The sequence below is a fragment of the Pholcus phalangioides genome, unplaced genomic scaffold (genome assembly GCF_987345545.1).
Source record: "Pholcus phalangioides strain wild (caught in Gottingen) unplaced genomic scaffold, Ppha-v1.0 ptg000042l_1, whole genome shotgun sequence".
NCBI lineage: Eukaryota > Metazoa > Arthropoda > Arachnida > Araneae > Pholcidae > Pholcus > Pholcus phalangioides.
In genome coordinates this window covers 18,705,910-18,730,987 of record NW_028301628.1, presented here as the reverse complement: position 1 = coordinate 18,730,987, position 25,078 = coordinate 18,705,910, and the positions used below count along the sequence as shown (strand labels likewise).

The window sequence follows — 25,078 nt, the reverse complement described above, 5'->3', positions numbered from 1 at the left end:
ACAAAATTGTAAGTTGTAGATTTATTGGAATCGGGTGTGTACGGAGCGCGGACTATCCCAATGGGGAGTGGCACACGCATCTGTTGATAGCTGGTCGTGCCGCCCTTCAACTATGACGTAAGCATAGCGTCCCGCCAATGCCGTTAGGCCCGCAACAGGTGTAAAGGGAACCGCCCAGAACGGTGCGCGCCGAATGCGCTTTCAGTCGAGACACGGCCGTCGGCCACTGCAGGTAGCAGGTGGTTGTTGCAGCCTTTTCTTCGGCATTTTATTTGTTCGCAAAAATAGTATTCGGTTCTTTCGGTTTTGTTTTCGCGTCTCATTCGGTTCCTCTTTTGTGTCGTCGCTGCATTTTTCTGAAGGGAACGACGCGCGCATCCATTAGCTCATGGACAGTGGATAAGTTCTATGCTCGTTTTGTATTTCATCAGGTGAAAAGTATCGGGCAACGCGAGAAGTCCATCGCAAAGATCCAATGTTAGCCAACACGAATAACATCCTCCAAATGTGCAGGTGAGTGAAAAAAGAAGAAAAAAAAGTAGCTTCTTAATTTGTTCCGTTACTATCATAACGAGAAAAAATCGTCCGTCACGCGTGACAGATATTCCACGCGTGCCTCCCTCCCTCCCTCCCTTGCCGAAGCGTTTTAACAACATGTTCCCCTTGATCATCATGATCCCTGATGATGATTATTTGGTCATGACGAGAGGACACGTGCTGCCAACCAACTTCAGCGCACGCCAATCACCCTCCAAACCCACCCACCCCAACACCACTTTCTCGGTGCACGCAATGCTCAACACATCACGACATCTAAAGAAAACAAGTAACAGTTTAATAAAAATACCGCAATATAAAAGGTATGAACGTGTTCGATCTCTCTCTTCTCTCGATTCGTCTTTTCCGGTCAAGCCCATGCCACGGGGGTTTTTTTAGAAATGGTTACTGGTGCGACAATTTCGATTATAAGAGGTGGTTCTCTAAATCAAAGTCGTTTGATAGCGTTTTAAGCGTGTCAGAGTAATAATTAGAGCCCGGAAGTTAAGGCACTAAAAATGCCTAAAATAGGCATTTATAATTTATGGAAGGCAGGTAAAATAACTGAAAACTAAGGTATTAAGGGTCCAAAAACTTGCTGAAAAATTGGTTGCGCTTAACCCATCTACTTGTTTTAATTACATTTTACAATAATTACATTATTATACAAGTAATATTGATTTCAAGCCCAAAATAAAATGTTAGTAGACCTTCAGGATTAGATCAATTCCAGGGCCACCATTACCAGACACAGAGCCCGTAGAGAAAATGATGGGGAAAATGAATGGGGTTCTAGTTAGGAATAATTCTCATTTATTTTTTGCATTATTTGTGCAATAATAATTATCATTTCTTTTTCTAATAATTATCATTTCTTGTTCTAATAATAATTATCATTTCTTGTTCTAATAATAATTATCATTTCTTGTTCTAATAATAATTATCATTTCTTGTTCTAATAATAATTATCATTTCTTGTTCTAATAATAATTATCATTTCTTGTTCTAATAATAATTATCATTTCTTGTTCTAATAATAATTATCATTCATTTTTATTTGAAACATAGCTGCCTTATTCTATTGATGTACAAAAATTAATTAATTTTTATATTATCACGTAATGTGGATTTCCTTCAAGCGCGGGCCCCTGCGTGGCCGCACCTGCGAAGGCCCCCCTAGGGTGACTCTGATCAATTTAATGGAATACTAAATATGTTTGTGAAATACAGTCATGGCTGTTTGCAGTGCATTTATGGCGTGAAAAACGAAACCAAAACAACATGAGGCCCCCAGAGCCCTGTCTGCCCCTATTCCGCCTTGTGTGAGCCATGACGTCAACCGATGACCTCTTGGGACAGTCATCGGTCAGCTATACATATACAATGCAGTCCGTTGCCTGAGCGAGACACGTGCTATGTGAAGCATGTGGAGAAACAAATTTCTAATTTTCCTCTTCTTTTCTAACATGGGCTGCTTTAATCTAAAACAAAATCATTCACGTCCAACATCATCCGATCAAAGCAAAGTGAACTGCATGGCAACACCAAATTCCTTATCTTTCAGATTACTTATTCGAGTTTAAGTAAGACTAAAAGGGGCGGGGGCTTTCTAACACCGTGAGTTAGAAAATAAATTTTTGAGTAAGCAATTCTTTTGTTTCAATGATCAAAATATTCAAGTTTTGCAGATCATGGCCACTGAAATTAACTAATAAACTGTGTTAAAACATGCATTTATGGCAGGAAAAGTTCGAAAAAGGCGTTTTTTTCCAAAAAGTTTGAAAATAGGCAAAAAAAGGCATTTATGGCATTTTGCCCGAACTTCCGGCGCTCTAGTAATGATAAATAACTCGCTTATATATATAATATATAGCGGTTTCACTACACTTCCTTTTTTCGGATTTACTTTTCGGATTTTTCGGATTTTTTACTGTACCTACAGTACTAAGCTCATTAATGGTTAATACCGGAGCTGCAACCAGATAATAATACACCTGATCGTTTAACGCATTGAGGTCGGGCACAATCAGTTGCCACGGCACACTTTTTAGTAATCAATGTTGCATGCAATTTTGATGTCCTTGCAAATGCAAACGCCCTTGCTCTTCAGTTTTGACATTCATAATTTGGAAATTTTTGTTAGCATTTTTTCACTTTTTGACATTTTCTTACTTTTTTGTCATTACTGATCAGGTTAAACCGTCAGTATTGCATTGTCATAAGGTAGTGATTCTCAAAGTGTGTGTTGTGGCTCCCAAAGCCACGGGTGGTAAGGCTCCCACCACAGGGAGCCGTGGTGGAAAAAGTTTGAGAATCACTGCCAAGAGGAAATGGATTGGTATTATGAGCACTGTATTTGTAAAAGTAAAAGAAGAAAAGTCGAGGAAATATACACATGCATTTTGGTGCTTCCATCTCATGTTGATCGAATGACCGAAGGGATGCAAAAGGTAGAGTTCAGCGTTTACCACCTTCCCTTGGTTCCACCGCAGGACCCAGATCGACGGATGGGGGGGGGGGGGGCAAAAAAACCTCTTGTATGTCTTTGATTGCTAAAACTTGAATGAATACCAAAAAAATTCTGATGTATGTGTGCATGCATGTGATGTACTTTGATCATGTAATGCCTGATTACTCGTGTTGCACCCAATTATCTCTGGAACATTGCGTTGGCATTTTCTGAGGGAAAAGTCCAGGGCCGTATTAATAGCATCACAGCCTCCTGGGCAAAGTGATTTTTCCGCCTCCCCACCTTGCTAGAAATAGCCCACCTATCAATTTACATAGCCTAGACCAGGGTCTGAACTAGAGGGGACAACTGCTCTAGGCGGCAATTTTAGGTAGGAACAAAGAACACCGTGTGTCATAAAATTTTCGAATTTTAAAGTTGTGGGGGTGGTGGCAAAATAATGTTTGCCGCGGGTGGCAAAAATCTTAGTTACGGTCTTGGCCTAGACTGTCAAAAATTTGAGAAGTTTGAAAATTTTTCATTTCCATGAGGTTTTTTTCTGCATTTGAGGCTTCCGGGTGGGCCCATACGTTAAGACGGCACTGCTTAAAACACTAGTAGGCCGTACTGTACATTTTAATATGCTAAATAACAACAAAGTAACATACACGTAATATTTGTTTTTCCATACAGCTTCTTCTACTAAGCATCGCGATCTCTGTTTTTCGAAGTGAATATTCATGTAGGTCACGGATTGCCAAACCTTTCGCGTTTGTGGTTCTCTTCAGAACGAGAATGGAGTTTCACCCTTGACGACTCTCAAGACACTTTAACCGCGCACTGTTCGAGAAATCGCTGTCTTAATTACAGTAATCTCTCGCTTATGCGTCTTTGCAAGGGAACAAGGAAGAAAAAGACGTACAAGTGAGAGAGGCATAGTCATCATTTACCTATACCTTTGATCGGGAGTGCAGAAAATCGTCTTATAAGTGACAGAAACGTATAAGTGAGAGATCACTGTACTACTTATTGTCTGTCCAATTTAATGTCTTAAATGTCTCACCCCTTCTGTGATCGTGGCCTCCAACACTTGGAGCTGGGCTTCTAATTTTGGCTCCTATACCGGGAGCTGTTTGTCTCCAGACTCCGTAGAGCACCCCTCATGACAGCTCTGACATATGCGTAAGACCAACATAATACGTTGGTCATGAGCAAAGCGTAGTGTAAATTTGTTGCGAAACAAAAGTTCTCAAATGCTGAACTCATGTTCACTTCGCAAGGGGGGTGTGTATGGCTGACAATATAAATTTATGTACTAGGGAAAGTTTTATCAGAGATCTCGGCCTAAGAGACCGAAAGTAGGGGGGGTCTCCGGCCGAACTATGAGCGGACGCTAAACGGTAACATTTTCACAATCTACCAAGTACGATCTCCGACGAGAGAGCGTTTCAGAGGGAAAATTGCACGTTTTATTTGGTTCAAAAATTTAGTTGAGTCATCCTACTCATGAGGTGTGTATGACCTTGACCAAAGGTAAAAACTCAGCAGGATACGATCCAATAATAATAATAAATTCGTTAGAGCGCGAGCTCAAGGTGAACTTGTATAATTTGGGTTTTTATTCATTATTAGTCGTTATTAGCGGCGGATTTTTCTTCTCCCTGATCTAGACAAAGTCTATCAACGGACTGTCACAAATGCATATTAGATTTGATTAATATTTCGATTCTCTTCATTTCAATACGGCATTTTTGTTTTAATACGCCCTTCGAAATCACGTGATCCAAGAGAGTATTTGAAAGACCATCACTGACTGCTATTGTCACATTCGTTCTACCGCATCTTTTCCTTCTTAAAAAGGTAGAACGAGGATAAATTATTTTCTTTGATGTTTTTGTCTGAAAAAAGAAAAGAAATAAGCACGGGGTCATTCTTTCTAAAGATTAGTTTGTGCGGAAGTTGAAAGATTAATGATGTGATGGAAGTCGAATTTCATAATCCTTCAGAGAAATTATTATTTGAAAGTCAATTTTTTTTGAAGTCGAATTTTAATTGAAGAAAAGATTGCCATTAGTTTTCGGTAGATCGACGCTATTTGAATACAAGACGAAAATATGAAGAAAGTGCGAATATTTTATTTTAGATTTCACTCTTAATTTGTTAGAATTATTGTTATTTTTTCTGCTTGTTTATCCATAGTCAATGATTACAAGGATTGAAAATACCAGCAACGAAAATGACGATACAGGAAATACAATCAAACTCGGAATTACACAAAAACAAACTTCACTTTAGGTTCACAACACATACACGCACATTCCGGCATGTTCATTAGAAATTCCGTAGAGGAATGTGTACGAGGTGCGTGTACAGTTAAGTAGTAGTAGTCAAACTCGGTTATAATGACGTCCAAAGGATCGAAGAATTGCGTCGTTACAATCGAAGTGAAGCTCTAAAGCAGTGGTTCTTAGAGTGTGGGTCACGCCAAGTCAATGAACGGAGAGGGTGGGGGGGGGGGGGAAGTCGCGAGAGATTTCCCAAAATAAAAACATTCAAATAAGAAACTCATTTTTATTTTTAAAAAAATATGTCAAAACTAAAAAATGCTTTTATCAGCTGAACTAATGAACTATGTACGGGGTGATTATAAAAAAACTATCCCGACATATGGGCCCCCTGACTATCATACCATTCACAGAAACTGAATGAAATTTTGGCATAAGGTATTTTGATGTATGCGCTCAAGAATGATATGGAAAACAACAGTGTCACTCTAACAGTTACGGTTACAGTGAGAAAATTTCGAAAATATCAAATGGCAACACCAAGTTTTTTGTATTGGAATGCGATCTCCATACTGAAAAACACTAAATAGCGTTGGAATGGTACCTGTAGCACGAAAATCCCCAGAGCTAGGCAAGGAAAAAGTAAAAAGGACTTTGCCGTGCACCAGAGCATTAATGTTCGTTTCATTAATTACACCGTTTCTTTGGCTGAGATCCCAGCCTGATTAGTCCTCCACAAGGTCAAGTGGAAAATTTGTGAAACACAATAAAATGCTTTATTTTATGCTGCTTCTCTGTCCTTATTGGTTGCCCTCACTTTTAGCCTATCTACCGCCGGTGATTTTCATGCCACAGTTGCCGTTCGAACGCTATTTAGGGTTTTTCACAATGGAGATCACATTCCAATACAAAAAGCTTGGTGTTACCATTCGAAATTTTCTCACTGTAACCGTAACTGTCAGAGTGACACTGTTGTTTTCCATATCATTCTTGAGCGCATACATCAATATACCTTATGCCAAAATTTCATTCAGTTTCTGTGAATGGTATGATAGTTAGGGGCCCATATGTCGGGATAGTTTTTTTATAATCACCCTGTATATAAGGAACACCAAGTGCATCAAGAAACAAAATAAATATTTATGTGATATTAATGATATTAAAGAAGAATTGAATATCGTTAAAAGCTATTATTGCCTAATTAAAACCGAAACAAGCGTTCCGAAAAGTGATTACGGGACAGCACATTTACTGGTAAAGAAACAGGAATGTCCCAGGAAACCAGGACATGTGATCGGCCTATGTGGAAGGGTGTTGCCGATAATTTTTCGGCCAAAAAGTTTGGGAACCACTGCTCTAAAGCATATATGCTCGACCCATGTCCCATGGCCTCAAACCTTATTTTGCAACGATCAACCAAGTGGCATATGTGCAGATGATTTAAATGACCCGCGGCTCAGTTCCACAACAGCTAGGTGGACCGCGGCACAGTTCCAGACCATTTAAGTGACTCGCGGCACATTTACACAGACCGTAAACGACATACGGTGCTGTTCCAAATCACTTAAGTGGCCCACAACACGTTTTTATACCAATAAAGTGGCCCGTGACACGTTTTCCAACGAATGAAGTGACCCGCACTTTCCTACTTTAAAGCACAAGTCTTCAACATTTTTCTAGTTACGAGCACTGCTTGTACCCATCATCAAAAGAAGAGCACACTTACGGCAAGTTTGACATTCTGAAATGCATGAAGTCAGGATGATTTAAATCCTTGAATGCTATTTGTACAAACAAGGTGTTTAATTGGAACTTTGATCAAGTTTTCGCGAGCACGAAATGGGAAACGAGCACCGTGATGCTCGCGAGCAACGGGTTGAACATGCCTCAACTATACCGTAAGCGACAGAAATTCGAATAACAACACTCGTCGAATGAATGCAATCGAAAACGATTAAAAAACGTGGGGGAACAAACATAAAATTCTGGTATCGCGTGAATACGAAAGCTGATTTAAAAAAAAATATTCCTTATTTTACAAATAAAAGAACAATATCTGAGATAACGAATGAATATGGAATAGTTACAACTTGTATATTATAAAACTTACACAGGGTTCTCAGCGAACTGGAAAATCAGGAAAAATCAAAAAGAAATGCAAAATATTTGGCAAAAGTCAAGAAGAAATGTCAGATAAATACGCAAATACTTGATAAAAGTCGGAGGAAAATTTCCCGTGAACGGGGAGAAACTGAAACTAGAAAACCGCTTGGAAGGTTAAGATTTTAAATTACAAAGGGTGGACAAGTCATGGACATATTTTAAAAATTTACAACGAATCAACCAACTCAGGGCCCGCAACTGCGGGGGGGGGGGGGCTGGTGTCTCAGGCGCTGGACTAATGGGGGCTCGAATTTCATCCTTTAACCTCTCCTTCGACATTACTGGGGGCGCCAACATGCGTGCTTGTTCCGGCTGACCAAGCATCTAGTTTCGGCCCTGAACCAACGGACATATAAAGGTGCGGTTTGCACTTATCACGTGACCTAGAGTTTTTTTGATAAATTAAAACAAAAGGTTCAAATTTCACTCTCGGGTAAAATTGAAAACTCGACATAACACATAAAATGTAACACAAACAGTGCATAATTACACGTCAATTCGCGTTCCTTAAAACTACCATATTTCACTCTTTCACTAGTTGAGATGTAACCTGAGTTATTAAACGGCACTCACATTGAAATGTAATAGTTTTATGTAACGCAAATTGTCTAAGGCCGGCATTACATTGTAAAAGTTTGATAAAATCCCTCTTATAAAACTTGAAAAATTTAACCAACAAGGTTATTGGTTACATTCTAGAAAATGCAACCGGTGACCTTATTGGCTGCATTTTTCAAGTTTTATAAAAGCACTTTAACCAAACTTTTATAGTGTAATACCTTCCTAAAACCGAGATTACACTGTAAAATTTTGATAAAAGTTCTTTCATAAAAGTTGAAAAATGCAACCAGTAAGAGCATCGGTAACATTCTAGCAAATGCAATCGATCACCTTATTGGTTGCATTTTTCAAGTTTTGTTAATGAACTTTTATGAAACTAGAAAAATGCAACCAATAAGCGCATCGGTTACATTCGAGCAAGTGCAACCGGTGATCTTATTGGTTGCATTTTTCGAGTTTTATCAAAGAAGCCTTTACAAAGCTTTTATAGTGTAATCCCGGCCTTAGAACTGGATTACACTACAAAAGTTTGATAAAAGATCTTTTACAAAACTTGAAAAAAAAACCAAAAAGCCTATTTGTTTCATTTGTGCGAATGTAACCGATACTACTGTTGGTTGATTTTCAAGTTATGTAAAATATCTTTTATCATACTTTTATAGTGTAATCCCGGCTTTAAACATGAATTATGCACTATTTGTGTTGCATTTTATGTATTATGTCGTGTTTTTTCGTTTTATTGTGTTTCGCCACCTATGTTTGAAATTTGAACATGTTTTAAATTTTTTGAAAACAAAAAAAAAACCTCTACTCCACGCTAAGTAGGCCTATTTTAGTGCAAACCTTCTTAGTCAATTGGTTGATTTGTTATTAATTTTTAAAATATGACCAGGACTTCTCGAGCTACCCCTGAAGACCCTGATATTCCATATTTTTACTTAAATTTTTAAATCCACTGTTGTGTTCAAAGAAAGAGGTAACTTATTCCAATCCGATCATTTTTCAAACATTTAGCCATCTCGTTATATGCAGTTAGGCTACCGAGCAACACGAATCTGTTAAAACTCTTAACATAAATAACGAGCTTGTAAAAAAACTACGCTTGTAACGCTTATAATATTTTTTGAAATGCAAAAATACCTGTTTTATTACACGATTTCTGTAACTTATTATGATGAATTTTTACTGCCATCGCAGTGACAAATTATTATCTTTATAACTTCTCGAGTACAAACGTATTCAAAAAAAGGGAAAACTTTCCGTGATTAAAATATTTTAGTGCGGGACGGGGGTGGGGGAATTTTCTTCAGAAAACTCTGATAGAGAGGAGCTTATTTTCAAAAGGGAACACACACAATCTCCATTTTTTCCGAAACTCATTTTCCAACGGTTTTTGAATCTTTGTGACGAGCTCTATCGGATTATGCAACAGGGTTCATTCCAATGGATATTTTTGGTAAAAATAACAATGTAAAGTTAGTCGTTTCTATCAAAAGGGAACATATTCACCACCTCGTTCATTCACTTCGGTATGTTTCGGTAGAACTTCTCAATAACGCGGTTACCCACGGGACCTAAAGTTTTGTCCGCTAACGAGGTAGTAAAATATATCGAGCCCCGTTGAGGTAATTCAAAAAGTGTCCGTTAGTGGAGGCATTGGCGTGTGCCGGGGGGGGGGGGGGGGGGTTAAACCCCCAAGGGATTTGCAGGAAAAAATTGAACTCTCCCCCCCCCCCCTCCCCGAGAAAATTCTTCGTACACCTACGAGTGGAGGTGTCCGCTAACGAAAGTGTCAGTTATTTGAGGTTCCGCTGTAAAATGATTGCATTTCTTATGTTAATGACGAGAGGGCAGTGTAAGGACTTTAATATAATTTTACTTTAATACCTTCCTGTGGGATAGGTAAAACCTTGTGCAATCAACAGATGGCTGAACTTGACCAGCCCCAATTTTAACCAAAGGTAAAATTTCCACTAATTTTATTTTAAAATGGAACATTTCCGAAATTCAAATGTAGATAAAACTCCCTTAAATGTTGATCAAGAAGCATATTTCATGTTTAAATATTCGTATACCACTCCCTTAAGCTACCTGTTGGACTATTTTCTACTTTTGTAAAGCAGTCCATTCCGGAGGGGAAAAGGTTTTTACTTCTACTGTAAATTTAGCAAAAACGGATGCGTTTCCTTTTGAAAATAAGCTCCTCAATGAATACTTATTTTTGTTGTACTCTAAAAAACCAAAAAAACTCGAAATTTATATTTTCCAATAAGTGTACGTGTTCATAAGGATATATATAATTTATTTTTATTCTATATACAGTGGATCCCGCTTATAATGTTTTCAAAAACCGTCATGACGTCTTAACCGGGAAATTTTAATAAGAATTTCTTATAGTTGAGACCACGAAAATTAGTCGTACTAAGCGGGAAAACGTTATAAATGGGAACGTTATAAGTGGGATCCACCGTATTTGCAAAATATAGGCCTAAATTGGTGAACCAAAGACAGAAATCAGAAAAATGCGAAAATGATTAAATTAAATTTCCTCTTATTGAATAACCATAACCTTAGTCCACTGACGTACGCGAGAGATCCTTTCCCCCCCCCCCTTATTTTGCAGGAAAGAATGTAACCTCTCCCTTCTTCTTCAGGAGAAAAAATTATGGAAATCCCTCACCCCTTGAGAAAATTCTGCTCACGCCTATGCCTTAGTCCAAGGAGGTTCAACCTTTAACAGAGTGAGAGCCACTTCATTGATTCGAAAACGTGTCGCGGGCCACTTAATTAAGTGACGTGAAACAACGCCGTATGTTACTTAACTCGTTTCCGATAACGGACGAAATATTTCATCCGAAAGCCCCAAATTTATACTCTCTCATCTATTTACCTATTATAAGTATTTTTTAGCTTTTCCATCCATTTTTTCTTTCCCTTTCTTTCTTTTTCTTTCGTCGAATAGAGATCACCCAAATTTGTTTCAAAAAAGCCTGTACGTGAAAGGGTTAAGTGATCTGAAACAGCGCCGTAGGTTACTGAAGTGATCTAGAAATGTGCCGCAGTCCGCTTGAGTGATTTGGCCGGCTGAGAATGTATGACGTAGTCTATTCTAATTCAGGCAATTAACTACTATCAATTTCCGTTAGGGCAGGCGTCTTCAGCATTTGACATCGTACGGGCTATATTAAAAAATTTCAATGAAGACAGCGGGCCACCAAGCAAGCTATGCTAAACGTATTTCATCAAAGAACTCGGCGGGGCATGGCGTTGAAAACTACAGCACTGGGAGAATCACGCTTGTGTGACCGAATTGTGCTGTGAAAAAATCAAAATCAAATTATAAATTCAGAGGGGAGGGGGAGAAGGCACGTGAAATTGCAAACATAATAAGCAAAAAACAAACTTATGAATACATTTTTGTCAATTGATTTTAATCGAATTTTTAGGAAGAAAAAATGCACTTCCAAGAATTTTTTTCCCTTCTAAATTTTATTTCTATTTAGGTTTCATTAACGTTGCTGTTGGATTTCTACTACGGACAGCATCAATAAAATTTTATATATGCATTTAAAATAAAAAATTTGATGTTTTGAATTGAAAGATTATCTCACTATTCTTTGAAATGATTTTTCCAAGGGACGTTTTATAGTATTGAGAGAGAGAGCACCGGATGATATGACTCGAGACTGCAGTTGATCACAAGGCTAAGCTAAACACATTTCATCGACCAACGTCTGTCACAATTTCTGCGAAACGGTACGTCAATTCGGCGGAACTAACTATTTGCTCAGGCGCTTCAGTTACTTTGCGACGCGTTGAAACGGGAGCGCTGCATTCATTTCTCTCTCTCTCTCTAATACGTTATATACTTCTGTGAATTTCCATATACAGGTATCCCTCTCTTTACGCGCTTTCGCTTTACGAAATTTCAGTATAACGTGATTTTCAAAAGCTTTTTGGAATTCCAATCGAAAATTCGGCTTGGGGTTTAATCCTGGAAATGGGCTTGCAAATTGAAGATATAATATAGTTAAATCCTTTGACGGCGAAATACGTTGAATTTGATTATGTGGCTGAGACAAATATATGAGGAAAATTCTCAGATACAGCTCAGCAGATCTCTGATGAACAACGTTTGGTAATACATTGACAATGCAATGAGAAATTTAACCCAAAAAAGCGGTTCCAGCGAAACTAGAATTTTCATATTTGCGAGAAATATGCGGATTGCTCTTTTTTTTGCTGCTGAAATTTTATAAAGAGACGAAAAATCCTGCTTGTCAACGGAATCTCCACTGCTTCATTAAAAATAATTATCATACCAGGCTCTTTAAGAAAGAAAAATCCACACTCACTAGAATCAATCGGAAGTAGTGAAGACAAAGAAAGTATTGATTTAATTCATTCATATTGCCTGAATTCACGGGATTTATTCATTAATTATCGAAGTTTGAATAATTAATTCATTAAAAAGGTTCCTTTTTTGTTGGGTTAATTTTTTTAGTCTTTCTGAAGAAAACAAACCCCCATCCCTATCTTTCCCATGTTAAATTCACTCCACTTTACGCGATTTCGTCTTACGCGACTATTTTGCGGAACCAATTAATCGCGTAAAGCGAGGGACGCCTGTACGCGCATACAGAACATATAAAAACGTAGACAGTACACATTGCTTGTGCAACCACAATCAAAAGATCAAGTAGTACAGCGAAAAAGTTAATAGGTTAGAGGAGAGGTTCTCAAACTGTGCGCCACGGCACTCTGGTGCACCTCCAACCTTTTTTCAGAAGCGCCTCGGAGCGGCGGCCCGACAAAGGCTTTTCGAAGAAATTCTTTGTTAAACTGCTCTGGGGAGCCGCGGATAAACGTTGGTGAGGGTAAGGGGTTCCGCGGGTGGATAAAGTTTGAGGACTCCTATGTGTTAGAAAATAAATCGAACTGCTGCGACAGACCGGTTGGGAACCACTATCTTGACTATAGTAATTACGGGGAACTTCACCCTTAAAATATCTTGTTCTGCTCTGAAAAACCGCGGCTTTCTGGTTGGGAATCACTGCTTCTTGAGTTTTTTTTCCTGCATAAAACAGGATGCACATTCATTAAATATGACTTGATGCAGTTTTTTTACGGTATCGAAATCAACAATTTTCATTATAAGTCGAAAAAAAAACAGATCGTTTTGTTGCTTCTGATTTATTTTTCCAAATTTACCTGTCAGCTGTAACTGTATATGCAGCTTCTCCCTCTAACATGAAGCTAGTTTTCTAAATTTCTTTATTAACCATTTAATCAGCATTGGCGAGATATCTCTCCTCCATAAAAGCCTCTTATTTCAGCATTGACCAGCCTAGATATTTTGTAAAGTTGACTTGTCAATGGAACACTATTCCTTATACGCTTTACTTTGCACCTGGTGAAAATCAGAAAAAAATCTACTTCATTAAAAACGGGTTGGCATATTAAAGGGCGGGGGGTTAGAAATTTTTACCGTGACACTTAAAGGTTTAAAAGAAAAATGGAAAGCTGAATAAAATACCAATTTACTTTCATCTAACTTTCGGTAATAAATAATGATGTGTATTGCACAGCAATCAGGGCCGTAACTAGAATTTTTGTTTGGGGGGCGGGCATACATGATTTTGCTGCCCACACCACTGTAAAATTCGATGGTTTTATAATGGTGTTTTTGTTCCTATCTAAAATATTCCGCCCCCCCCCCCCTCCGAATATTTTTATGAATTGCTTTGCAGTCTGGGTTAAATTATAGAATTCCTGTGGCTCGGAGTTTGTGCTTTCATATAAATCGGAAGATATTTTCTTTATCTTTTTTATCAACGCAGAGTTGAGTAATGCAAGAAAATGTTTTCGCATGTTCTTTTTAAAATTATTTTCAAGAAAATTTTCATTACATTTTTTTCAAGAAAACTTTTCGTCAAATTATTTTTGATAATTTTTAAAACCATTTTTACGATTTTTTAAAAAGATATTTGAAAACAGTTATATTTTCAAATATTCCAGAGAGGATGTCATTTGTTAGCTGCGTTCAACATCAGTTCCATATACCAACTTGCAGAGTTCAGAGAATTCAGTTCGATCGCATAATTTCCGCTAACTTAGGGATTCCCAAACATTTCACATTCACGACAAGCTTTGGAATCGGATAATGATTTGAAATATGTCACGGCACCTTTGCACATCTCGAGGCATTTAACACTAAAGAGGGTACATAAGTTGGTTGCGTAAAATTTATTGTGTGCGGCAAGTAACCCCTAAATAGTGTAATTGTATAGAAATGCGGTCGGCGGGCTTAGTATTCCATTGCGCAAGTTGTGAATTTTTAGGACGATTTGCTTAAAGCGTTATGCCACTTTTGTGCTAGTATCACACGTGGCCCGAGTTAACTCTGGATGATGGAGTTAACATTCCGAGTCAAAGGTAAAGTCTTAGTTTCACTTCGAGTTAGAAGTTAATGCGAATGACTACTATAGTGCGAGTTGTACTAGTGGTTCGTTTGGTGTGAATGGCACTTTCAGAGTAGAAGTTCTATCGAACTTAAGAGGAGCAGGATTGCTTGGTGATGTCGAAGCTACAGGTTTCCTCCCCCTCCCCAGTATGGCCCCAGGGCTGAGTCCGGGGAGTGCGTATTCATGCATTAACACTAAAGCGGAACCTTGAAATACGGATAGGTACCGTTTCGTCTACTAGCTAGTATAGAGTGCATTTCTAAGAGCTCTATCTATGATAAAGTTCTTGTTACGTCAATCATTCGTATTTCTTTCAGTGTTTTCCACAGGGTATTTTATCTTGATTGGCAAATATACTCTATCAACATAGAGGAGGGAGTGGGTAAGAAGAAATCGGGTGAAGCGAGACTACAGTATTTTAACTTAAGGATGAATCGGACGAAACGGTACTGGTGATGTCCCGATTCATCCTTAGGTCAAAATAGTCCCGTTTCGTCGGATCTCTTCTTTCCCCTCCCCCTTCCCCGGATTACTATCGATCATGATAAAACACCCCGTGGTTTCACACTGAAAAGAAAGGCGAGTGATTGACGTAACAGCAAAATGTCTGAAACAATTCCACGGATCACTAATCTACAGCATGAGCGGAGTGATCATATGGACAGAACATTTAAATTCAGGAGTGAAATACTTTATAATATACAGGCATGTCCAATGTGTTTAGTGATATTCCTGTGTTTTTGGTCGTTCTCACTTTTTTATACACTTTCATCTGGTTTTTTTTTTTTACGAAGCATATTTCGAAAATTCGATTATTCAAAAATAACGGGCTTCTTAAAAAACTTATTGAGATAAAATTTGTAGGATAAAAAAAAAACAGTGACTGTATTTGGATACAAAAGAACGCAACCAGGATACATTTTTTTTAATCCTACAAATTTCATCTCAATAACTTTTTTATGAATCCCGTAATTTTTGAATAATCGAATTTTCAAAAAATTATCTTCATTCATAATTTCAGTAAAGATTGCCTATTCAAATATGCTTCGTAGAAAAAAAAAACCAGATGAAAGTGTATAAAAAAGTGAGAACGACCAAAAACACAGGAATATCACTAAACACATTGGACATGCCTGTATATTATAAAGTATTTCACTCCTGAATTTAAATGTTCTGTCCATATGATCACTCCGCTCATGCTGTAGATTAGTGATCCGTGGAATTGTTTCAGACATTTTGCTGTTACGTCAATCACTCGCCTTTCTTTTCAGTGTGAAACCACGGGGTGTTTTATCATGATCGATAGTAATCCGGGGAAGGGGGAGGGGAAAGAAGAGATCCGACGAAACGGGACTATTTTGACCTAAGGATGAATCGGGACATCACCAGTACCGTTTCGTCCGATTCATCCTTAAGTTAAAATACTGTAGTCTCGCTTCACCCGATTTCTTCTTACCCACTCCCTCCTCTATGTTGATAGAGTATATTTGCCAATCAAGATAAAATACCCTGTGGAAAACACTGAAAGAAATACGAATGATTGACGTAACAAGAACTTTATCATAGATAGAGCTCTTAGAAATGCACTCTATACTAGCTAGGTACCCCAATCATTGAAGTATTTAGTGAGACGGTCAAGATTTTCCATGTCTATTTTTAATCGCACTTCTATCGTAATGGAACAAAACACTAACACCACCATTAGAAGAAAACACTTAAAAAAATATCAGTAATTTAAGAATTCTACGAGCATCCTAAATAAAAACCTGATGCTAACAATATTTGTAGGATGGAAAAAATATGCTATGGCTTCATTCGTATGCAAATACAGTCACAGTTTTTTTTAAAAACATAACTGCCTTCTATTTATTCATTGATTTTATTTTTTGGTGAAAATGGACCAAAAATCAAATACAAATACAAGGCCATAACAGGCAAAATGCCCAATGAGGCGATGACCCCATTCATGAGAGAAAGATGTCCATGACAAATATGGATGTCATATATTTCTGAAATACAGCAACCACCAATTAAAAAAATGCAATTATAAAAATTAAAACTATACATACATGATAAAATGTTTTACATTACCCATAAAAAATATTCATGGCTATGTCATTCTAAGTACGGATAGCTACTCGATTTACCCTCATACGTTTATCGTATTTCTTTATAAACGTGTGAATTGTGTTATAGTATATAGGCTATATCAGCGTTGCTCCGGGCCGCGGCCGAATACCGGACCCTAAAACTAGTCGCATCGGGCCGTGAGTGATTCGCAGTTTCATCTTTCCCATTCATTTCTCGTTTGTTGTGTAAGTGAACGGTTCCTTCACTTACGCAAAAGCGCGCGGGCTTCCAAAGATTGAGAACCACTGGGCTATATGGTGATTCCAATATGAATTTATCACATTTTCCGGTGCTTACGCGTAATCGCCTGTTCGTTGTCGTAGTAAATTCGATGTCATAAGCGAATGAATCAGATGTACCGGACATTATGCATGATCGTAAATTCGGCAGAATTTATAAATTATTTCATTTCAGAATTTTATCAAAATTATAATTAGAATCATCAATTCTTTTTGATAAACTTCTGCGGCATTATTTTGCTGAAGGATGAAACGGGAAAAGACGAATCACCCTGGAATACCGCGACAGTTGAATCACTTTCTTTGATAACTACCTGCAATACAATTTTATGCCTGAAATGTATCGTTGCACCTTTAATTGCCGTAACACACCGTTCGCGATCCATTTTGTTAACGGGAGTAAAAACTGTTTTTACGGCTTTTTTAAAAGTTCCCAAAAGAAGAAAAAACGAACCTACCAATATATGTATTTTTCCCCACCAGTACGAAAAAACATGCCCAGCTTTCATGATCATGAGAATTTCACGAACAAATGTCCAGACACGAACCCACAGTAATAACGGTATTCCTGAACGGAGAGGATGGGGAGGGGGATCAAGTTTTGTTGTTAAAGCAGGATTCGGAAAAAAAGAAAATTCTATACATATACGGAGAGTTGAACAGGTTTTCTATTTATACAGTGAAACTTATATGTAAATATACACGAAACGCCAAATCATTTTTTCATCCCGGCTCATTATTTTAAAATACTATAATTTTGGTAAAGATGAGGATAATGGAGTGAAAAATTATTGTCATTACCATTCGAACACGAGAAAGTTGAATAAATAAGGGTTCGTTTATTCGCTCGTAGTTTCGATCGACGCGATCAGATTTACACGAACATCTACCATTCACTGTAATTTGGTTTTTGCATTAACCGGGCTTTCATTACCGAATGAAATATTTATATATAATTGATGGAAGTTTGTAAAACATTTTATTTTATTTCACCCTCCGTCGGGAGCAATGGATGTGACGGGTGCATCACGTATGAGTTCTTAGAATTTTAACTTGAAAAGCGGGACTCTTAGCGCTAGTTCTATAATCCAGTGGTTGTCAGCCACTGGAAACCCGCGGCCCGAAAAATCCTTTTTATTTTGTAATTGAAAGGCCCGGTCATACTGACAGAAAATTAAAGGGAAAAATGAAGCTGAATTACTCACGGCCCGATAAAGGCCATTGTAAAGCGGTTGAGAAATGCTGCTGTACTCTACTAATAGAGTCACGCTCGTTATAACGACTCCCCTCGCTCCGTTGAAAATGGACGTTATATCGGATGGTCGTTATATCAGAAGGAAAACATGTGGATAGGTCGTTATACGAAAACACTTAGAACTTATCCTACCGATCCTTGTAATCGAATGGTCGCTATATCACGAGCGTCGATTGTACTTCTATAATCCTCTAATATTGCCTGTTGTGTTTTTGGCTTTGTGAATCGAACGGGTTTTCTTTCACAGCGGCTAAGTTCACAATTTTTGCATTTTCTCAAATAATTTCGAAAGTTGATTAACATTAAAATAACAAAGCGAAAAGGTCTTCTAAATACTTTGGTAAAATTCAGAATACTTTTAGTGCATGTAGCGCCCTCGTTTGAAACTTTTCGGATACCTAATTTCCTTTGAGAATCTTTCATCCAGATATTTCAAATGCCACAAAAAGTTCCGATTCGATGTTTCATTAAATTCCTTTTCCGTTCGTTTATAGAATGATCTATTTACTGATACAATATCCGCGATGAAGCGGTATTTAGAAAAATCTTTGTACATATTCAAAGAGAGATGGTTTTGGAACGCTTATTTTGCTGTATAGTTTCAGTCATAGAAGAAAGCTTTATCCTTGATATTACTGTAGGTATGACCAAGTAGAAAGTTTGCGAGGGCCGCAGAAAAAAACATGCGGCTCATTTTGGAGACGCCTAATGTGGTGCGTAAGCAGAGATGGCTGTGAGTGCACCATGGTGATAATGCAAGTACATATATAATTAAACCAATCACGCGCGTTCCCATCATTGACGCTAGGACCTTATGACCCCCCCCCCCTCCTTATGAATATTTGTTTCTAGGCTATGTTGTTGTGGGCGTATTGCATCAGCATGACATTACGCTTTCGGCAAGAGAAAACTTTTTGATAAAAAGTACGAGTACATGACCCATCCAGTTAAGTTTCACAGCCTCAGCCTGGTCGTATTTTTTGAAGGATCACTAACTGAATTCTCTGATCACGGAACCACCGTCAAGAGAGAGACAACAACAGAAAACTTTTTCTAAGTTTTCTAAGAGAGACAAGTGTACTGTGTCACTCCACACACATACGCGTGCACTACGCCATCAAGAACAAACGTTCTACTTTGTTGAGTGTGGGTGTTGTGTTTTTGCCCGTACACTTCCTAGCAAGTGATAAATAAATAAATAAATATATTTCCCGAATTTTGCTTGGAAGGGTTGTAACTGACACTCTAAAGTCCGAACCAGTCAACTTGCAAAATTCACTTTCCTTCTCGCAATGCATCTCAAGAACAAAAGGGTAGTTTCGGACTCAGGTGAAGAGCATCGTGAAGGAGTCGTTGATTACACCAAATAATTGTATTGAACGAACGCTGTGAATGTATCAATATTATCGGCATTTCCATAGTCCGTAATGCAGTCGACGCTAGATATAACGACCCCCTTCGTCCCGTCTAAAATGGTCGTTATATAGAAAATAAAACATATCTGATTGTCACAACATGAAAACATTTGAGACTTATCCTAATAGGTGTTGTAATGGAATAGTCACTATAACGTGGGGTCGTTATAAGTCATTCGGAGTGTCGACTGCATCATGCCGAACGTCGTCGTCGTTGCTGTATTCTCACCATAAAAGCACTGTGACTACAAGCTTCAAACTAAATATACGTACGAAATCTAGTACTTTGTCAGACTAGTTTGTCAGTGTACAAGTACAGTGTTGGCGAGAAATGCGGAAAAATGTAAATTGAACAGGCGCAGCTTGTTGTCTATTCGTCCGAATGACGAAAATCAAGACTTGGTTGGCTCAGCGGATATGCTGCTGCTACTAGTATACATACGTATGACTCACGTTTTCAGACAGAGATATCAAAAAGTGCTGCCATATTTTATCCACTTAAAAAAAAAAGAGGAAAAAAACTGATTGAAAACAGGAAGTGCGAAATTTTTAACAGATTCTCGTGTTCGAGCAACGTGTGAACGTATCCATAAAATATTCTTAGGACTCTTTTTATTTTACTTGTTCTCTGGCATAATGGTGATGATGCATAGAACATAGATTCGTTGTCTTTTCCGATTTTCCAGCTCATTCGTAGGTGTATGGCGAGCGTAATTTGAAATCGGCGGCGTCCTTTCGCATTCATGAGCCTCGGCAACGGACAAAAGAAAAAGGTACTACATACTACTATATCCGTCCACCTTCATACACAACGTCCTGTAGGTACATGGAAGCGATGAGTAATAAGGCGCGTTGAAAAGAAGAAAAAAAAAACTCGTTCTTTTTTCGATGCCTTTGTTATTTCTGATTATTTTCTTCCCAACCCCATATACTATTGCCTTATTTTTTTCCTTTTACCTGTCCATTGTCTCAAGTCTCTCTATTCCAATGCACACTTTGTGCTCACCTTTATTATATTTTTTATTTCTAAAGTTGTATGTGCAACTTCTCAAATATCATATGCCGTGTTTTATTTATATAGTCTCTCTTTTTTTCTTTTTCCCATGTTCATTCTCATGATGAACGGTCATTTTTTTAAGACATCATCATGCGTTTCTAGTGATTTTTTTCCCTTCGCTCCCAACGGATTTTTTTTTTTTTTGCCATTATTTTATTTGATACTCTTACTATCGGATGCACTGATTCAGGAGGTGCTTTGTCTGTCTGTCTGGCTGTCAACGCAAAAGATAATGTCATCTTGTGGAAGGTAAAAAAAAAAGTGCTTGTTTGCATTTTGAAATTCTATTGTTAACGAAGATTGTATGAGCTTCCTATTTTCATCAGATTATTATCACGTTTTGATCATTTTGTTTTCCTTCTTGCTATATAGAAATTTTGAGGAAATACATCTCTCAGCTCGGTATATCAATAATTCAATGTATTGAGAGAAAAAACTTGAGCTCACACATGTTGGTGGAGTTATAAAAAAATTATTGCTATCGTGAAAGAAAGTAACATAAAGTGGATAAATAATTTAAAATACACAGGGGTGGTTTCACACATGCGCGCGGAGACTGTTCGCAAGTACAGACATCCCTCGCTTTAACGCGATCTCACCTTACGCGTTCAATATCAGTGTTGGAAATAAAAAAACAATGTTAGAAATCGCAACTCATAAAAATTTTACATGGAGTTGGATTTTAATTCTAAAAATTAGCGTACAAATCATAAATTTGATATGATTTAAATTCTGTTGTAATGACAACATTTGTTGCATTTGAGGATCTACAGTAGTTGACAAAAATGCGAATAAAACGCTTGAATCCAATCATCAGAGCTCGCCAACGAAATATTTTTTGGTAATACATTGACTATGCATTAATAATTTTAAGAAAATGATTGGAATGGTTGTCATATTTCCAAAGGATATTCGAAATTCTCTGGCTTTCTTCAATGGTTTTTAAATGAACGAAAAATGCTGCTTTTTCATCTGAATCTCGACTATTTCATTAAAAAGTCATCAGCTATCATATCGAGTTCTTCAGGAGATAAAGATTCACTCACCACAGACCCAGTCCATCAATTTAGAACAGTCAGAAGTAAAAGTTATTAATTAAATTTTTCCGCGTGGCGTAAATTCGTGAGATTTATCTACGAGTTAATAAATAATCAATTCATTCACAAAAATTTGTTTTGCGTTGGAGTTTTCTTTATTCTTCAACGAGACCCCATCCCTTCCTATCTTACCCATGCCAAATTCAACACACTTTACGCGATTATTTTTCGGAACCAATTAATTGCGTAAAGCGAGGGACGTCCGTAATAAAATTCTACGGTTGATTCTATAATAAATGTCAGGGAAAAGGGTTCTGAGGGCCACATTTCGCTTTTGGTCTATGCGTTGAAGACCATTGCCATAAACAGAGCAACTATTGCCCCGAATTGAGAAAGCTGACAAGGCTCTAGCCCCTAGATCAATGGTTCTCAAACTTTTGTCCCCGCGGTTTCCTTGCCCAGTTCGTGATTCATCTGTGGCTCCCAGAATAGTTTCGTTTAGATATTTTCACTTATAAAAGAACCACTTCAAAACATAAGTAGGCACACAAATCAATATTTCTAGCGTACGCCCTCCTTTTTTTTGCATTCATCATCAAATATTGGGTGAGAATTCTTGAGCTTTACCAAAGCCACCTAGATGGACTGGTAGTAGCATCTAGGAGGCTTTGGCTTTACCCCGCCAAATTTCCTGCTTTATAGTCATTGCTTCCGGATGACAGGATCTCAGAGGCCGCCCTCTGCTTCTCAGAAAACAGGCCGTTTGGAGAGGTGACCCTTCAGAAAGGTTTGACTTTATATGAGATAGACCATGATTATTTATACGTAATACTACAATATACAGTACGTTCGCATATAAAATCTGGACTTGATGTAAGAAGGGCGACATTTTGATGCGGGCGTTTTCATTTCTCATCTTTTGTGTAATTGTGGCTGACGTGCGCGCACAAAAGATTAAGGAAAGGACAAACAAAAAGTAGTAAGAATTTTTTTTTTCTCTAAAAGAAGGGAAAGATTTTTTTCTTCTTCTCCACATTCGGTCAAACAGGGTGGTGCTGCTCGGCTCTTTTCGGTAACTTCTTATTCTTATTCAGCTTGAGACGAAACCCAAGAATACGAATTTCGAATAAAGAAAGAAATCCTTATATATATATAAATAAAGAATAGAAGTAGGTCTATCAAAAAAAATCTTTCTCGTACTCTCTCCTTATTATCTTCATTGCGACATCAATGAGATAGATTTCGAATTTTCATATACGCATATAATGTATATTATTGACATGGGGCTTTGCACAAATTTACGAAATTAATTTATATATTGTTCGAAAATTCATCTTTTTTGAAATGATTCCTTTGGAAAATTCTGAAATAGTTTCTTTCAGAAATTTTCTTGATAGTTTAAAAATTTTTTATGCATAATTAAAAAAAAAATTTTGTTGGGTAATTTATATATAAATTAAGCATATTAGCCCTTTTATTAAAAATTGTAATTACAAACTTGGAAGACTCGACACATAAATTCGAATGCGGGTACCATAGCTTTAATCATTGATTCACTTATCTTATACATTGTCAGGATGAATGAAAAAAAAAACCAACTAAATATGAAAATGAGCGTAGCTTTAACCCTTGTTCAAGCGGCGCAACAGGAATCACTGAAAACCCCCTCTTAAATGCTATATCTCTTTTAATGAAGTATACGGAAAGAAGTGTTCTACCGAGAAATCAACTTGACAAAATATGAGTTTGTCCATGCAAAAATAAGTGGCTTTTAAAGAGGCAATGTATCTCGTCAATACACCGCGTAAAGGGTTAATATCACTTTGCAGAGCGCACGAAGACAATTAGATAAGTATGGAAAATTAGTGCAAAACTTCCATTTCAGTCAATACATATCAAGATCAAAATATGTTCACATATAACGTCATAACGGAGGGTTTCTAGAGACCTGAAAAATCGGGGAAATGAAACATAGTCAGGGAAAGTCACCAATATTTGATACAATAATTCAAAAGTCTAAATATTTTAAAAGTCTAAGAAAATTTCTGTGAAGGGAAAAAACTGAAACTTAGGAAACATTTGGAAGGTCAAGATTTTTAATTATATTTCTTTCCTCGGGAGTTTTGATCAGTTTTGATCCATTTTATCAAGCGGATTTTTCTGGGAACCGCGTAATGTTCCAAAAAAAATTACATTTCTTATGTTCATGATAACGCTAGATGTTTTTAATGACGCTCATTTTTATGACTTTTTCCCTTTATTTTTTCCTGCCAGCATATATTCAGTCATTTGCCCCTTTTTTCAATGGTAAAAATTCCTGCTTATCCCGTACTAAGCATCTGCAAATGTCATCATCGGAAACGGATCTGCGTGAAGTTTCTTTTTGACTTTTCTTTCTTTCTGTACCACACACAATACCGGTCAATTGACCACAAACAAATTAAAAAGTCACCCAATGGACACCCGGGCAATTTACTACAGTTCCAACCCATGAAGCAGTGTTTCTTCAACACCTTTTGTCTTCGTGGAATTCTTGAAATAATGTGAGACCTAGGGAGGTCCGCCGAACTAAAAAAAAATTACAAAACAAAAAAAATCTGTGCATTTTTGTTGGAAGTGACGACGGCACTGCTCAGGGGTCGTCTTGGTTCCAAGTGGTCCAGGCCATTTTATAAGAAATTCAAACTGTGTGGGATTGGGCCACTTTAAAGAAAGGGCATCCAATTGGGTAGCCGAAGTCATAATCATTCATTATTATTCATAATGATTGAGCCTGTCATAATGATTGATAAAAAAAAACAATAGGCCCACGAGTGAAAATTTTTTCTCTTTACTGGTAGGCCAAATACCCAACCAGTTAATATGTTAAAAAAAGGCTTGAAGTAATCCTCGCGTGGGTGATTACTGCTTAGGGTTCTGCGGACCACCGGATGAGAAACGCTGCTCAAAAGGCAGGGAGGAAACGGGGGGGGGGGGTTAATATACAGGGTGTCCTGTAAGTGCTAGCAGGGCATTTATCTCATCAACCGTCCGTCGTAGAGGTATACTTCCAATTTATAAAATGCTCAACAGGCGTTCAAAAATTACCCTGTACCAGTTTTGAGGGTTAAAATACAGTGTGTAACAAAATAAAAAATCTAAATTTTCATACCGAGTCCAACAAAAATAAAACCCACGTTTCCAAGTGAAGTATTCACTGATATATTTTAATTAAAATGAGAGAAAAGTTGGGAAAACAACAGCGTCGAATGCGGAAAAACCCACATTTAACGCTGTTCTCTCCCAAATTTTCTTCGGTTTTGGAATTGGAATATCTCTGTGAATATTTCACTTAGAAACATGAAATTGTTTCATTAGGCATCGGGAGAGATAGGGAAAAAACTTTGTAATTGGGTTCTTGATCACACGGGGACCGTATAAATATTTAGATTTTTTTATTTTGTTACCCACTGTATTTTCACCCGCAAAACTGGTACAGGGTAATTT

At 37.6% G+C, this 25,078-nt stretch overlaps 1 protein-coding gene across 1 annotated transcript in view; it reads left to right on the top strand.

Moving 5' to 3' along the window:
- The first annotated feature begins 203 nt into the window (after positions 1–203).
- dysf (neuronal PAS domain protein dysfusion) overlaps positions 204–25,078 on the top strand; it is a 123,594-nt gene continuing 98,719 nt past the window's right edge. Inside the window, exon 1 of the mRNA XM_089254957.1 lies at positions 204–513. Within this exon, the coding sequence (XP_089111083.1) occupies positions 476–513 (38 nt within the window). The 5' untranslated portion in view covers positions 204–475. The remainder of the gene's footprint in view (positions 514–25,078) is intronic.